The following is a 14,421-nucleotide window of genomic DNA, read 5'->3' as shown; positions in this document are numbered from 1 at the left end:
TAGTCCTCCCGAAGAGCCTCCATCTTACGGTCATAACACGGAGCAACAGCGAGATGGAAAATCTTATCAGGGGACAAATTCTGGAAAAGAAGAAGAAATAATCAGAGACCTGAAATATCACCACATCAGCAACTTATAGGGATCTGCGTCTCACCTTCTGCGATGCAAAGTATCCCTTCACTAGTGACCCCATAATCTGCTGCGGGGATTTTGCAGTACAGATGTGCGGTGTCACCAAGTCACCCAGGACCCGCTCCGCGTACTGCACCCACCCTACAGGACACAGGAGGAATTACATTCAGTCATTAAATTCTTGTACATAGGGGGCAGTATTATAGTAGTTATATTCTTGTACATAGGGGTCAGTATTATAGTAGTTATATTCCTGTACATAGGGGGCAGTATTATAGTAGTTATATTCTTGTACATAGGGGGCAGTATTATAGTAGTTATATTCTTGTACATAGGAGGCAGTATTATAGTAGTTATATTCCTGTACATAGGGGGCAGTATTATAGTAGTTATATTCCTGTACATAGGGGGCAGTATTACAGTAGTTATATTCCTGTACATAGGGGGCAGTATTATAGTAGTTATAGTCTTGTACATAGGGGCAGTATTATAGTAGTTATATTCCTGTACATAGGGGGCAGTATTATAGTAGTTATATTCTTGTACATAGGGGGCAGTATTATAGTAGTTATATTCCTGTACATAGGGGGCAGTATTATAGTAGTTATATTCTTGTACATAGGGGGCAGTATTATAGTAGTTATATTCTTGTACATAGGGGGCAGTATTATAGTAGTTATATTCTTGTACATAGGGTTCAGTATTATAGTAGTTATATTCCTGTACATAGGAGGCAGTATTATAGTAGTTATATTCTTGTACATAGGGGGCAGTATTATAGTAGTTATATTCCTGTACATAGGGGGCAGTATTATAGTAGTTATATTCTTGTACATAGGGGGCAGTATTATAGTAGTTATATTCCTGTACATAGGGGGCAGTATTATAGTAGTTATATTCCTGTACATAGGGGGCAGTATTATAGTAGTTATATTCCTTGTACATAAGGGGCAGTATTATAGTAGTTATATTCCTGTACATAGGGGGCAGTATTATAGTAGTTATATTCCTATACATAGGGGGCAGTATTATAGTAGTTATATTCCTGTACATAGGGGGAGTATTATAGTAGTTATATTCTTGTACATAGGGGGTAGTATTATAGCAGTTATATTCTTGTACATAGGGGGCAGTATTATAGTAGTTATATTCCTATACATAGGGGGCAGTATTATAGTAGTGATATTCCTATACATAGGGGGCAGTATTATAGCAGTTATATTCTTGTACATAGGGGGCAGTATTATAGTTATATTCCTGTACATAAGGGGCAGTATTATAGTAGTTATATTCCTGTACATAGGGGGCAGTATTATAGTAGTTATATTCCTGTACATAGGGGGAGTATTATAGTAGTTATATTCCTGTACATAGGGGGAGTATTATAGTAGTTATATTCTTGTACATAGGGGGCAGTATTATAGCAGTTATATTCTTGTACATAGGGGGCAGTATTATAGTAGTTATATTCCTGTACATAGGGGCAGTATTATAGTAGTTATATTCTTGTACATAGGGGGCAGTATTATAGTAGTTATATTCCTGTACATAGGGGGCAGTATTACAGTAGTTATATTCCTGTACATAGGGGGCAGTATTATAGTAGTTATATTCTTGTACATAGGGGGCAGTATTATAGTAGTTATATTCCTGTACATAGGGGGCAGTATTATAGTAGTTATATTCCTGTACATAGGGGGCAGTATTATAGTAGTTATATTCCTGTACATAGGGGGCAGTATTATAGTAGTTATATTCTTGTACATAGGGGGCAGTATTATAGTAGTTATATTCTTGTACATAGGGGGCAGTATTATAGTAGTTATATTCCTGTACATAGGGGGCAGTATTATAGTAGTTATATTCCTGTACATAGGGGGCAGTATTATAGTAGTTATATTCCTGTACATAGCGGGCAGTATTATAGTAGTTATATTCTTGTACATAGGGGGCAGTATTATAGTAGTTATATTCTTGTACATAGGGGGCAGTATTATAGTAGTTATATTCCTGTACATAGGGGCAGTATTATATTAGTTATAGTCTTGTACATAGGGGGCAGTATTATAGTAGTTATATTCTTGTACATAGGGGGCAGTATTATAGTAGTATTATTCTTGTACATAGGGGGCAGTATTACAGTAGATCCTTGTTAGTGCTGACAGAGAAGTCTCTCTACATCATCTCTGATCTTTTTGCTGACTCATGACATGCAGGCAGTAGTAGTTATGGGGGAGGGGTGGCGGTACATCGTGTAATGATTACATGGTATTAGGTAACATGCGGCCTCTGATGTCTGTTTCTGATCCTGTAAGATTCTGCTGTGTCATTGTTTTCCTGTGAATTACTTCTGCAGATTTTCTCTTTTATGTTTGTTAACCCTTCATCAGCAGATTCACTTCTTCTACCACTGTTCATTCTATTTTGGGGCAGAGCTGTGTTTAATTGGAGTTTCCCCTCCTATACATTGTTCGGAGAATAAATGACTTGGGGTTGTCATAGCTGAAAACCTGGATCTGTCTTCACAGCTGACACTTTGTTACAATGTGTTTTTACTTTACTGCAGCTCTGGTTCTGAACAAGGTGTCCAATCAGTCCAAACGGTTACTTTTTTTTTTTTTTTTAAGGGGCCAGCGCTTCACAGTTCTGTATTCTCTGCCCATGTGACATGAGCCGGGGACAGGGAAAGATTAACCTTTCACCCACAGGCCAGCGCTGCAGTACCACATAGCTGCCACTAGGACCCTGCTGACTCAGCAGTAGTCGGGCTTTTCCTGTCCTTGCACTGCTGGAGGTTCGTCACTGTAGCACTTTCTAAACATTTCTAGAGCTTATCTGTAGTTTTGGCCTCAGGCGGCCATGGCGTCACGGCAGTCTCAAGGCCATAGCAGTGGTTAACCCTACAATGACTGGCATGATGCTACAATGTTGCTGGGCAGAGTAGAAGTATCTGGGGCGCAGTATTAACGCTTCTTACCGGGACAAGCGGAGGCGAACATGGGGAAGGCGTGCTCGTCCTGTGACTGCCGTCTGAACCTCTGGATGAAGTCTTTCTGCGTCTCCAAGATGCTAAAATCAGCGGCGATTGTCGTATCAAACACATGACTGACCCCTGAAGAGGGACACAACACAAAATACTTATTTAGGGTTCTGTTGGACCGAACTATGTGAACCCCAAAGACAGTAACAGAGCTCGTCGCCCCATGTCTGTAGACCCAACAAAGTCCGATATCTGGAGCACAGAGGTATCAGAGATGCAACATCTATCCTGAGGCCCACCAAGACCAGAAGCACCACTAGAGCCCACCATCACCTCAGGCCAAGGGCACCACCAGGGCCCACCATCACCTCAGGCCAAGGGCACCACCAGGGCCCACCATCACCTCAGGCCAAGGGCACCACCAGGGCCCACCATCACCTCAGGCCAAGGGCACCACCAGGGCCCACCCTCACCACAAGCCAAGGGCACCACCAGGGCCCACCCTCACCACAAGCCAAGGGCACCACCAGGGCCCACCATCACCTCAGGCCAAGGGCACCACCAGGGCCCACCATCACCTCAGGCCAAGGGCACCACCAGGGCCCACCATCACCTCAGGCCAAGGGCACCACCAGGGCCCACCATCACCTCAGGCCAAGGGCACCACCAGGGCCCACCATCACCTCAGGCCAAGGGCACCACCAGGGCCCACCATCACCTCAGGCCAAGGGCACCACCAGGGCCCACCATCACCTCAGGCCAAGGGCACCACCAGAGCCCTCCATCACCTGAAACCAAGGGCACCACCAGAGCCCTCCATCACCTGAAACCAAGGGCTCCACCAGAGCCCACCATCACCTGAAACCAAGGGCTCCACCAGAGCCCTCCATCACCTCAAGCCAAGGGCACCAGCAGGGCCCACCATCACCTCAGGCCAAGGGCTCCACCAGGGGCCACCATCACCTCAGGCCAAGGGCTCCAGCAGAAGCCACCATCACTTCAGGCCAAGGGCTCCAGCAGAAGCCACCATCACCTCAAGCCAAGGGCTCCAGCAGAGGCCACCATCACCTCAAGCCAAGGGCTCCAGCAGAAGCCACCATCACTTCAGGCCAAGGGCTCCAGCATAAGCCACCATCACCTCAGGCCAAGGGCTCCAGCATAAGCCACCATCACCTCAGGCCAAGGGCTCCAGCATAAGCCACCATCACCTCAGGCCAAGGGCACCATCAGGGCCCACCATCACCTCAAGCCAAGGGCACCACCAGGGCCCACCATCACCTCAAGCCAAAGGCACCGCCAGGGCCCACCATTACCTCAAGCCAAGGGCACCACTAGGGCCCACCACCACTTCAGGCCAAGGGCTCAAGCAGAAGCCACCATCACTTCAGGCCAAGGGCTCCAGCAGAGGCCACCATCACCTCAGGCCAAGGGTACCACCAGGGCCCACCATCACCTCAGGCCAAGGGCACCACCAGGGCCCACCATCACCTCAGGCCAAGGGCACCACCAGGGCCCACCAGCACTTCAGGCCAAGGGCTCCAGCATAAGCCACCATCACCTCAGGCGAAGGGCACCACCAGGGCCCACCACCACTTCAGGCCAAGGGCTCCAGCAGAAGCCACCATCACCTCAGGCCAAGGGCACCACCAGGGCCCACCATCACCTCAAGCCAAGGGCACCACCAGGGCCCACCAGCACTTCAGGCCAAGGGCTCCAGCATAAGCCACCATCACCTCAGGCGAAGGGCACCACCAGGGCCCACCACCACTTCAGGCCAAGGGCTCCAGCAGAAGCCACCATCACCTCAAGCCCAGAGGCACCACCAGAGCCACAACATCTACCCCCAAGGACTACTCACTGGCAGATTATGAGTATGATCATCATATGAAACTATCATGTACAACCTTCACCTGGACTTACCAAGACTCTTGAGGAAGCCGCAGAGTTTACGGGCCGCCTCACAGACCGACAGCTGGAACTTGACAGCAAAATAAGGCACGGACTGTGGACTGACCGAAGCCACCACCAGTCTATGGAGGGAAGTGTCACACTTCTAGAAGATAAAGAGGAAATTAAGGACTGATCACTTATCTAACGATTCTTATTATACTCCAATCACATCCAGAGCTGCGTTCAATAAACACGTGAAAGACTGATACACCCCTAGTAACTAATTACAGGGATGGTCCCTCCATAGTGTGGGTTATCAATGTGTGATCCGAGTTCTGAGAATATGCCCAGCGCATGGACGCTACCGTGCGGCCATTTATCGACCTGCAGAATTATGAATGCAGCTCTGGATGTCGCACAATAAAACTAGTGTTAACCTCATAACAAGGGGTAAAGTGAAAAGCTTCACGATACCTTATTGAGACTTAGAACCTTGAAGAGCTCCTTCTGGTTCTGAGCGAAGATCTTGGTGCCTTCCTCCGAGGTCACGCAGTTCCCACAGGCCAGGCAATCGCTGAGGAAGATACGGGCATCGGCCAGACGATGGAACTCGCTCTTCTGAAAACAAAATATTTCAAAGAAATTCTCTTATCACTTCTGAGTTGAGTCTGTGCTCCGGGAGGGAGTAGTGAGGGGGACAGATAAGGGTCATGGGGTTGGGTGTGTAACGGCCGCTCCTGGGGAAGGTCTGAGATAAGCGGCGCCCCCTTCCCCCTCGCTCTCACCTCGTCTCCATCCTCCGGAGGCAGCGGCCCGGACAGCTCCGCGTCATCCTCACTTCTCTTCTTCTTCTTGCTACATTCCTGTCCAGGAGAAACAAAAAAACCTTAAAGTTTAGGGAAGTTTTATTTTCAATAAGTTACATTTATACATAATTGATGGCTCTGAAATACGAGTAGAATAATCTCAGTTGTCGGACAAGTCCCGGGTCACACGTAGTCCCCTATCAGGTTACCGCCTCGCTGCCGGATCACACGCGCACCCCAGATCCTCATTGTAACAGAACTTGGTGTCCCATTTAAAATAATAATAAAAAATAATATCTAAAAACATTGTAACCTTTTTATTTTCCTTGAAATTTTCCAAAATAAACACAGAGCACAAGTGTTTTAGGGGCAGGGGATTAGAAGGGATGTGTTTGGTCACCTGACACGCAGCGATCACCCGGCCCCTTGCAAAATATTTGCAGTCCCCCTCCCCCTCCTCCTCGTTACCTTTGACAAAAATATTTAGTGACCGGAGGGATCACTTTGCGACATGAACTTGGGAACAAAACAATAGTCTCCAGTTACACCGGACCCTTCACCTACAGACGGACATTGTGAGGGTTCTGCTATATTTGTAGGACATATCCTAAAAAGATTTTATACCTCCCTCTTTACTCCCTCATAATGGTATGGTCCATCACTGGTCACATTCTGTTCACACCTCCCTTGTGTACAGTATAGAAACCACAACACTGACCCACAACAGTGTCCCCTGGCGGACCCCCAGACTGATAATGGGGTCTGTCACATACTGCAGCGACGTCTATCATGATCCCCCTAAAAGAAGTGATGGAACCTGAGACTAGTGATGAAAGGACACGTAATTGCGGTACAATCACGACCAATAGTAGCAAGGGGGCGTCAATTTGCCGAAATGGCTGTTCAGCCGGCAATACATCCAGAACCCCACTGGCCGAACCCCAACTGAAACTATGGGTCCGCTCATCTCTACCTGTGACAGAAGCCCAGATGTGAACAGTCATAATAACTCTGCACCGAGGTCACCAATCCAACATGAAGGCCACAAAAGACCGGACAGATACGGGACGTAACCCAAAGCAACCACAGCTCCACCACCGACAGACCCGGAAGGATCAGAACCAACCAACTCACGTTATGGCGCGTAATGTGATAACACGAACATGTAAATAGTCATCTTATGTAAAATAATAAAAAGTGATACATAAAATAATAGAATAAAAATCTCATAGAAAGAGGAAAAATAGCGGAAGGAAGAAGAGGAGGAACCACGCGGGGGCGAGACTGGCCAGGAGAACACCATATACAATGTAAAGAAGAATTAGAAATGAGAAGAAGATGAAGAAGAGACGTGAGAATATACAAAATTTTTTTTTAAGAATTACATGTAATAATAAAAAAGATGAAACAAAGCGCAACATAAAAAGGAACAAAAATAAACTAAAAGCAGATAATAATAATTAAAAAAATTATATATAAAACTCCCGCTTTAAACAAGTCAGAAAATCGCTCAACAATTTGACTGGAGAAGTCACCAAAAGTTTTACTAAAGACCTCAAAGTTTTATTATTTTATTTTATAATTCTAAAAAAAAAAATGAGGAGACAAAACAGACTGAAAAAAATAAATAAATAAAAATAACTATAATATAATAACTATATAATATGTTGTGCGGCCTCCACCGCCGCCTCTCGCTCGCAGATGTTTACGTTTATACGTAAGATGCGATTTTCGCCCTCGGTGACGCAGACGATGAGACGTTTGGAGACGACTTGCGCCAAATAGAGGAATTTTTATTTGAACACGTAAATCGATAAATTCCGGATATAAGGTGGAGACGCGCAGTTAAAGGGGCGGCTGACGGAGACGTGTGATGAGCGCCGGACGCTCAGGGGTTAATGTCACATTGTGGATGTTCTCTGCGTGACATGACATAACCCGGGGGGTGAGGGGTTAAGTGTCCGCCATGTTGAGGGGGGGGGGGGGGCTCTCACCGCTTTGGTGCAGTTCTCGCACTTCATGGTCCCGGGGCCGGCTCTCCGCTCTCCGCTCTCTCCTCTCTCGGCCTTTGTCGCTCTCCGGCTCCTTCTCACATTCTCTCCTGCCCCGGACTCTCCTTCTCTGTGACTGACAACTACCCGACCAATGAGAAGAAGAGGAAAGTGAATTTCCTCCTCAATCCCCGCCCCTTTTACCCGCCCTTATACTGTGTTTCCTTCGCCGCCATTTTTTTGAAGACCAAACCACGTACTTCTATATGCACGACTCACACAAAATGTCTCCGGTAAGGGAGACAATATCTTATGATATTTTCTCCTCAGAACACATGACGTTAACGCAGCTACCGGGTACCAGGTCATGTGATTAATGTAAACTATTGACATAACGTGACGGGAGCCGGGCGCCACATAACGTGACGTGGTAGGTAGGGGGCGCTGTTACTCGTCCAGATGAGGATTTATAGTGCAGTGAGCCTAGCTCCCAGAATGCTCTGCAGCCCTGCTAAATATAACAAGTTTTAGTACTTTATTATTGGATGCGGCGCCATCTAGTGTTCACTAGTGGGATAATTATGAATGGTGGCGATGGAGCGTCCTCTGGTGTTGAGTACAGGAGTGTGACCTGAACAGACCCCAATACTGAAGGTTAAATAAAGGCTAATAGCGCCATCTAGTGTCCAGCGTTGGTATTGCAAGATGAATCTGATTTGGACACGTAGGTCTTTTACGCCACCCAGTGTTCAGTAGCGGTATTGCACTACGGAGCCACCTGGTGGCCTTTATTGGGATGTGCATGAAAATTGTAGTTATATAGCGCCGTCTAGTGGTCAAGGTTGGAACAACATGAGATGATAAACAAATGCAGCGCCATCTAGTGGTCAGTAGTGGTATAGCTTCATGAATGTGACGCCTGGGTGGGTCATCCCATATCCCGGCATGCCCTGGGGCGCGGCGTGTACTGGGGCAGTGAGGAGCTTCAGGTGCAGCCAGGAAGGTGGGTGACATGGGAGATATGGGAGATGTATGATGGATCTCCTGTATGTGGCGGCTGTTGTTATACAGAGAGTCGGGTAGGAAGTTCCTGGGAATTGTACAACAGGCAGAGAGGGAACAGCTGCAGTGTTGTTACAGTGTATCCGCCCTGTATACAGAAGTATCTGTGGAGGGAATACTACTCTCAGCATGTACCTAGACTGTATACAGAAGGAGCTGTGGGATGTGAATGGACTACTACTCTCAGCATGTACCTAGACTGTATACAGAAGTTGCTGTGGGATATGGAGGGACTACTCCTCTCAGCATGTACAGAGACTGTATACAGAAGCTGTTGTGGGATGTGGAGGGACTACTACTCTCAGCGTGGTTGCAGCTTTCGGCACAGAATTGCCCAACCCCTGATGCTGAGATGACGCTGCGCATGTTGCACAAGTCCTGACAGCTGGAGCATGCTGGGAGTTGTAGTTTGGCATCCGACCGCAGCTGTATATGTCTGACTCCTCCAGTCTCGGGGTTGGTCGTGGTCTGGGGCTCCTTGCATCACATGGTCAGTGATCGGAAATGATGGGGGTAGTCATTTCTGTGGTTGCTGTTGCAGTTAACACTTCACCCGCGGGGCCCGTAGTTGAGAAATCGATGTGAAGCCCCCCCTCCCCCCGGGGGACGGGTCACCTCCCTGACACTTCCCTATTCTGTCTTCCCCATTCTCACCACCAGTAACGTCCCGGGGGCTGGAGCCGAGGCGCCGCGTGGAAGGTTTGGGGTGCGTTCACATGAGGCTGATTGTACAGTGTGGACAATTTGCTGTGTCCTTGGGTCAGGAGGTGGGGGGGATCTCTGCCGGTACCTGTGACCCGTCATCATGTCCATCCCCTCCCCCCAGGTCCGGCCCAGTCATGTACATGCAGGTAGAGAACCGCACCGGGACCCTCCTACACCTGAAGAGGAATCCCAGCATCCGCTCGTGGTCCCTACTAGTGGGTAAGTAGTCTACATGGAGACCATCAGTAGGTCGGGTCAGACTTGTCCTGCTGACTGTTTCCTGTTATTGGTCCCGTAACATAATAAGAACCTTGTTTCCTGCAGGAATCTCCTCGGTGGGTTTGGCCGCAGCCTATTACAGCTCAGGTAGGTACTGGAGGGGCAGTGAGTGTCCATCTTGGCTCCTCTATATATGATCTGTCACACATTGTCCTGGTGTCCTGAACATCTTCCGTCCCGTTTCCTTCCACCTCTAGACTCGTGGGCGTGGAAGTTGTTCTACGTGGCCGGCTGCCTCTTCGTGGCCCTCCAGAACCTTGAGGAATGGGAGGTGAGACGAGATCTTTGCTTGTTTCCCCCTAGACACCGGTCATTGATGGGTCTGCCGACATCTGACGGACAGGAGGAGATGAGGACACAGTTGCCCAGATTTGTTCTGTAGACCAGGAGGGTGTGGTGGGACCCAGGTGCGGTGAGAGGTCCTATAGACGTACATTGGCCTTTATCTTGTAACCAATTTGGCTTTGGGCCTCTCCTAAGGGGGTTGTTTAAGTGACCTTCCTGGTTTTTACCCTTCAACCCCTTTGGACTTTGCTTCAGGGAGACCACCAGGTTGCCACCTCTTGACGTTTCTCCAGTGATGGTCAGTCTAGGGCCAAGAGACACTGGTGTGATGCATCATGGGTCAGACAAACAGTCTGGAGGTACAAGCCGAGGTCTGGATAGAAGTTTTGCATAGTTTAAGGTCAGGCTGGTCCTTAGTTGCTGGGGTCAACTGGAGTAGTTAAGAAAGTCAGGATCTGAGAACTATGAGCAAACAAGAACCCAGAAGATCCTCACGGGAATGATCACTTTAGGAACTTCATTGCTCAGGCACCTTCCTTCCTGTAGGTTAGGTGCCTTACATAACCAGAGGTCACTGAGAATTGGGTCGGGCGAAGATCCTTAGTTTCCAGAGTCAACGGAAGTTGTAGTTGAGAAACTCAGGATCTGAAAACTATGAGCAGACAAGAACCCAGAAGATCTTCCTAAGAATGATCACATTAGGAACTTGATTGCTCAGGCACCTTCCTTCCTGTAGGGTTAGGTGCCTTACATAACCAGGAGTCACTGAGAATTGGGTAGGGCGAAGATCCTTAGTTGCCTGGGTCAACGGAAGTCGAGAAGAACCCAGAAGATCCTCACAGGAATGATCACATTAGGAACGTCATTGCTCAGGCACCTTCCTTCCTGTAGGGTCAGGTGCCTTATATAAGGAGAATTGGGTAGTGACCAGATAGTGGGAACATTGGCTGACATGAAGACACCAGGTGTGAACAAGGCAGAGCTATCAGATGTGACAGTGGGAGAGGTGGATGGACCTCTAGTGTTGCCATTGATGAACCATCACGTTGACGTTCTCCTTCTCTCTCAGGAAGCCATATTTGACAAGAAGGCGGGGAAGGCCGTCCTGAAGACCTTCAACTTGTACAAGAAAATACTCACGTTTTGTAATGGAGGCGAAGAGCAAGGTAGGTAGTGAGGCTGAAGTATCAAGGCCAGTTGTATCTCCAGAGCTTCTTGATGGACCTGTATGACCATGTCCCTCCTAGTGGTGGTTCTTATCAGAGAGATCCGAGACGTGAACGTTGAGGAGGAGAAGGTGCGGTATTTCGGCAAGGGCTACCTCATTGTCCTGCGTCTTGTGACGGGCATCTCCCACCCTCTCACGCAGAGCGCGGTACTCGGAGGTAGAAGGTAAGTAGTTCTTGAGTGGTGACTTCACGGTAGTTGAAAGCGTTGAGGTTCCTCAGCTGATTCTTCCTCTTGTTCCTCCACCAGTGATGTGGAAGCGGTGGCAAAACTTCTCACCACCTTCTTGGATCTGGACCTGGCGGGATTCCACTCCAGGATAGAGGAGGAGAGCAGCGACAGTGAGGAGACCCTAGATAAGGACGATGAATGACCTGGACCACCAAAGTATTCCAGATGTTCTGCCGACCAAAGAAAAACTTGAAGAGTTTTTTTTTCCGCTTTTTTTTAATTGCATTTTAGCCTTGCACTATCCCCCCAGCTCCGCCTTCTGTGCCTCAGGCGGCGACCTGCCCGAGGTGCCTCCAAATATTCCCTATTTATTACAGTTCAGTGTTAATTGTCCTCTAGGAGGAGCTTATGGAAGGTCTTCTTCTGGATACACACTGGAGAAAACACTCCCTGTTCTTCCAAAGACAGAAAAGTTTGGATATTTTTAGAATCTGAGCACAACTTTTTACTGGAATATTGGAAAGTTTTATGGTACTTAAAGGGAACCTGTCAGCAGGTGTGACCAAACATATTGCATGCAAGGGTTAGGTATTTCCCTGGAGGGATGTGTAATCAGGCCTTTGTGTGTGTTATTAGCAGCAGGACTGTGGATTTAATGGATTTATATTCTGGAATTGCAGCTTCTGGCTGACATTTCCTCACACTGCTGTGCTCTTTGCTCTCTGCAGCCAGAGTGGCATAGAGCAGAGTTGTCCCTGGAGAGATGTGTAATTATATATTTGTGTACGTTGTTTGTTGCAGCAGGACTGTGAAATATATTCCAGGGTTAAATCATCTCCAAGTGTCCTGAGGGCGGGTCCCCACACTGCTGTGCTCTCTGCACTGAGCAGCATGCTCCAATGTCCCTTTCCTATAATCCAATTAAAAGTTGTAGTAGCCTGCTGCAAACACTAAAAGTAAGATTGTGGGGGAGCTGTGAAGAAAGGCAGAGAACTTAGAGCACAGCAGTGTGAGGACCCCCTTTCCACTGCTGGAATATAAATTCAGATTTCACAGTTCTGCTACAACAACATAAACGCCTAAATACCTAACATTGGCTGCAGAGAGCGCAGAGCAAAGCAGTGTGAGGACACAACCCTAGTGCATTTAGAGAAGCTACAATCCTCATATATCACAGTCCTGCTGCTACTTACACCATACACAGAGGTCTCATTACACATCTCTCCAGGGACAATACATAACACTGGCTGCAGTCTGTATGGTCACTCCTGCTGACAGGTTCCTTTTAAAGGGATTGTTCAGGATTGGGTACATTTTTCTATTAAAGCACCACTACTCGCTGTTTACTTGAATGCTGCAATACCATATATGACCATAGAAAAGAGTGGCGCTGTTTTTCTCATGCTGGATTAACCCTTTGTCTGTCTTTGTTACATATTCCCTGCACTGCGGTTCCTTCTCGGTATGAAGAGCTTTTACTATGTGATATTTGGGAGGTATTATGGGTGTATTAGTAGCTGCTTGCGGTGCATGGGGAGGGGTGCAGCATTCTGTAAAGGGTTAAAGGGATGTACCCTATGACCTCTTATATATAGTGAAGGCTGTATACCCGCTATACTGTATACTGGACATTCCTGACCAGTCACAGATCTGGATTTAGGGCTCAGACGTGGGCGGCTCCCCCTGTCCTGCAGAGTGGTACATTCCTATGACACGTAGTGCTACGTCCAGCAGGGGGCAGCAGCGATCAACTGGGGTATAGACCCCCTGAGCCCGGTACCGTCACATTGCAGAATATATTTATTATCTAAATTGTGTATTTCACTTATTTTCTATAAAAGAAATAAAGGTACTTAAAGGGGATGTCCACTTTTGACCAATTGCTGTTTACTTGGACACTATACGTCCGCTTGAAAGTCTACAGTGACTTGTGGGGTCTTAAAACTGGTCAGTCTGTCTATGAAATAAGACTACCATGACAAATCCTGCGCTGCCCCTTTAAGATAGTAGGAGCAGCTGTGGGAGTGGTCACCCAAGACACGCCTCTTGATGATTTCCTATTGTGTAAAACGGTTGATTGAGTCCAAACCATTGACTTACATTATGAGAGGCTGTAAAGCGAGACCTTCCTGCTGTGCTGACTCGGGGGGGCGTGGTCGTTATTAGGACGGCCTCCCTTTAAGCTGTGATTGAACAAAAGTGTAAAAGTAGAGTAACAGCTCGATGCTTCCTCAGGAATACGGGTTATTGCAGAGCAGCGGGGGTCCATGAGATTATACTGGGGGTCCGGGGGTATTACACTGTATTATGTATGTGTATGATGGCGGATTCCTGCAACCCTGCGCTGTGTATAAGATGTATGTAACCTGGGATTATATATTAAACTACAAAATAATAACCGAGAATCTTATTCCTTCCTAGATAAAGGGGCTGAGCCTGAGATGTATGTACACAGTGACTGCAGAATAGTGAGTGCAGCTCTGGGGTATAATACAGGATGTAACTCAGGATCAGTACAGGATAAGTAATGTCATGTATGTACACAGTGACTGCACCAGCAGCAGAATAGTGAGTGCAGCTCTGGGGTATAATACAGGATGTAACTCAGGGTCAGTACAGGATAAGTAATGTCATGTATGTACACAGTGACTGCAGAATAGTGAGTGCAGCTCTGGGGTATAATACAGGATGTAACTCAGGATCAGTACAGGATAAGTAATGTCATGTATGTACACAGTGACTGCACCAGCAGCAGAATAGTGAGTGCAGCTCTGGGGTATAATACAGGATGTAACTCAGGATCAGTACAGGATAAGTAATGCCATGTATGTACACAGTGACTGCACCAGCAGCAGAATAGTGAGTGCAGCTCTGGGGTATAATACAGGATGTA

General features: G+C 47.4%; 2 protein-coding genes across 5 annotated transcripts; one reads left to right on the top strand and one right to left on the bottom strand.

Annotated features, from left to right (window-relative positions):
* Positions 1-5: 5 nt before the first annotated feature.
* On the bottom strand, positions 6-7,942 carry LOC140112380 (nuclear prelamin A recognition factor-like; the record flags this gene model as incomplete). The annotated part of the gene is made up of 7 exons (XM_072132471.1): positions 7,803-7,942; positions 5,788-5,865; positions 5,477-5,620; positions 5,033-5,165; positions 3,110-3,244; positions 155-273; positions 6-80 (listed from the first exon to the last, which is right to left on the bottom strand). Coding segments are annotated over exons 1-7 (711 nt in total), but the record flags the coding sequence as incomplete, so codon positions are not given.
* Positions 7,943-8,185: 243 nt separating this feature from the next.
* Positions 8,186-13,926, top strand: LOC140112377 (cytochrome b-245 chaperone 1 homolog). Of its 4 annotated transcripts, none has more exons than XM_072132469.1 (7): positions 8,186-8,229; positions 9,688-9,785; positions 9,891-9,932; positions 10,043-10,116; positions 11,200-11,296; positions 11,378-11,522; positions 11,607-13,926. In XM_072132469.1, exons 2-7 carry the CDS (start codon positions 9,701-9,703, stop codon positions 11,728-11,730), a joined length of 567 nt encoding a protein of 188 aa, XP_071988570.1. In that variant the 5' UTR covers positions 8,186-8,229; positions 9,688-9,700; the 3' UTR covers positions 11,731-13,926. The 4 variants fall into 4 exon arrangements, with proteins under 4 accessions (XP_071988570.1, XP_071988568.1, XP_071988567.1 ...); XM_072132467.1 differs by lacking the exon at positions 8,186-8,229 and adding an exon at positions 8,683-8,802; XM_072132466.1 differs by lacking the exon at positions 8,186-8,229 and adding an exon at positions 8,859-8,878.
* Positions 13,927-14,421: the final 495 nt, after the last annotated feature.

This window comes from Engystomops pustulosus, unplaced genomic scaffold (assembly GCF_040894005.1).
Source record: "Engystomops pustulosus unplaced genomic scaffold, aEngPut4.maternal MAT_SCAFFOLD_732, whole genome shotgun sequence".
Classification (NCBI taxonomy): Eukaryota; Metazoa; Chordata; class Amphibia; order Anura; family Leptodactylidae; genus Engystomops; species Engystomops pustulosus.
This window is presented reverse-complemented; position numbering and strand designations above follow the sequence as displayed.

Excerpts from the sequence above, each read along its gene's own strand:
- LOC140112377 (XM_072132469.1), top strand. The coding sequence starts at position 9,701 with ATGTACATGCAGGTAGAGAACCGCACCGGGACCCTCCTACACCTGAAG. Across the intron at positions 9,786-9,890 it reads CTCGTGGTCCCTACTAGTGG|GAATCTCCTCGGTGGGTTTG; the intron begins GTAAGTAGTCTA and ends TGTTTCCTGCAG. Across the intron at positions 11,297-11,377 it reads TAATGGAGGCGAAGAGCAAG|TGGTGGTTCTTATCAGAGAG; the intron begins GTAGGTAGTGAG and ends TGTCCCTCCTAG.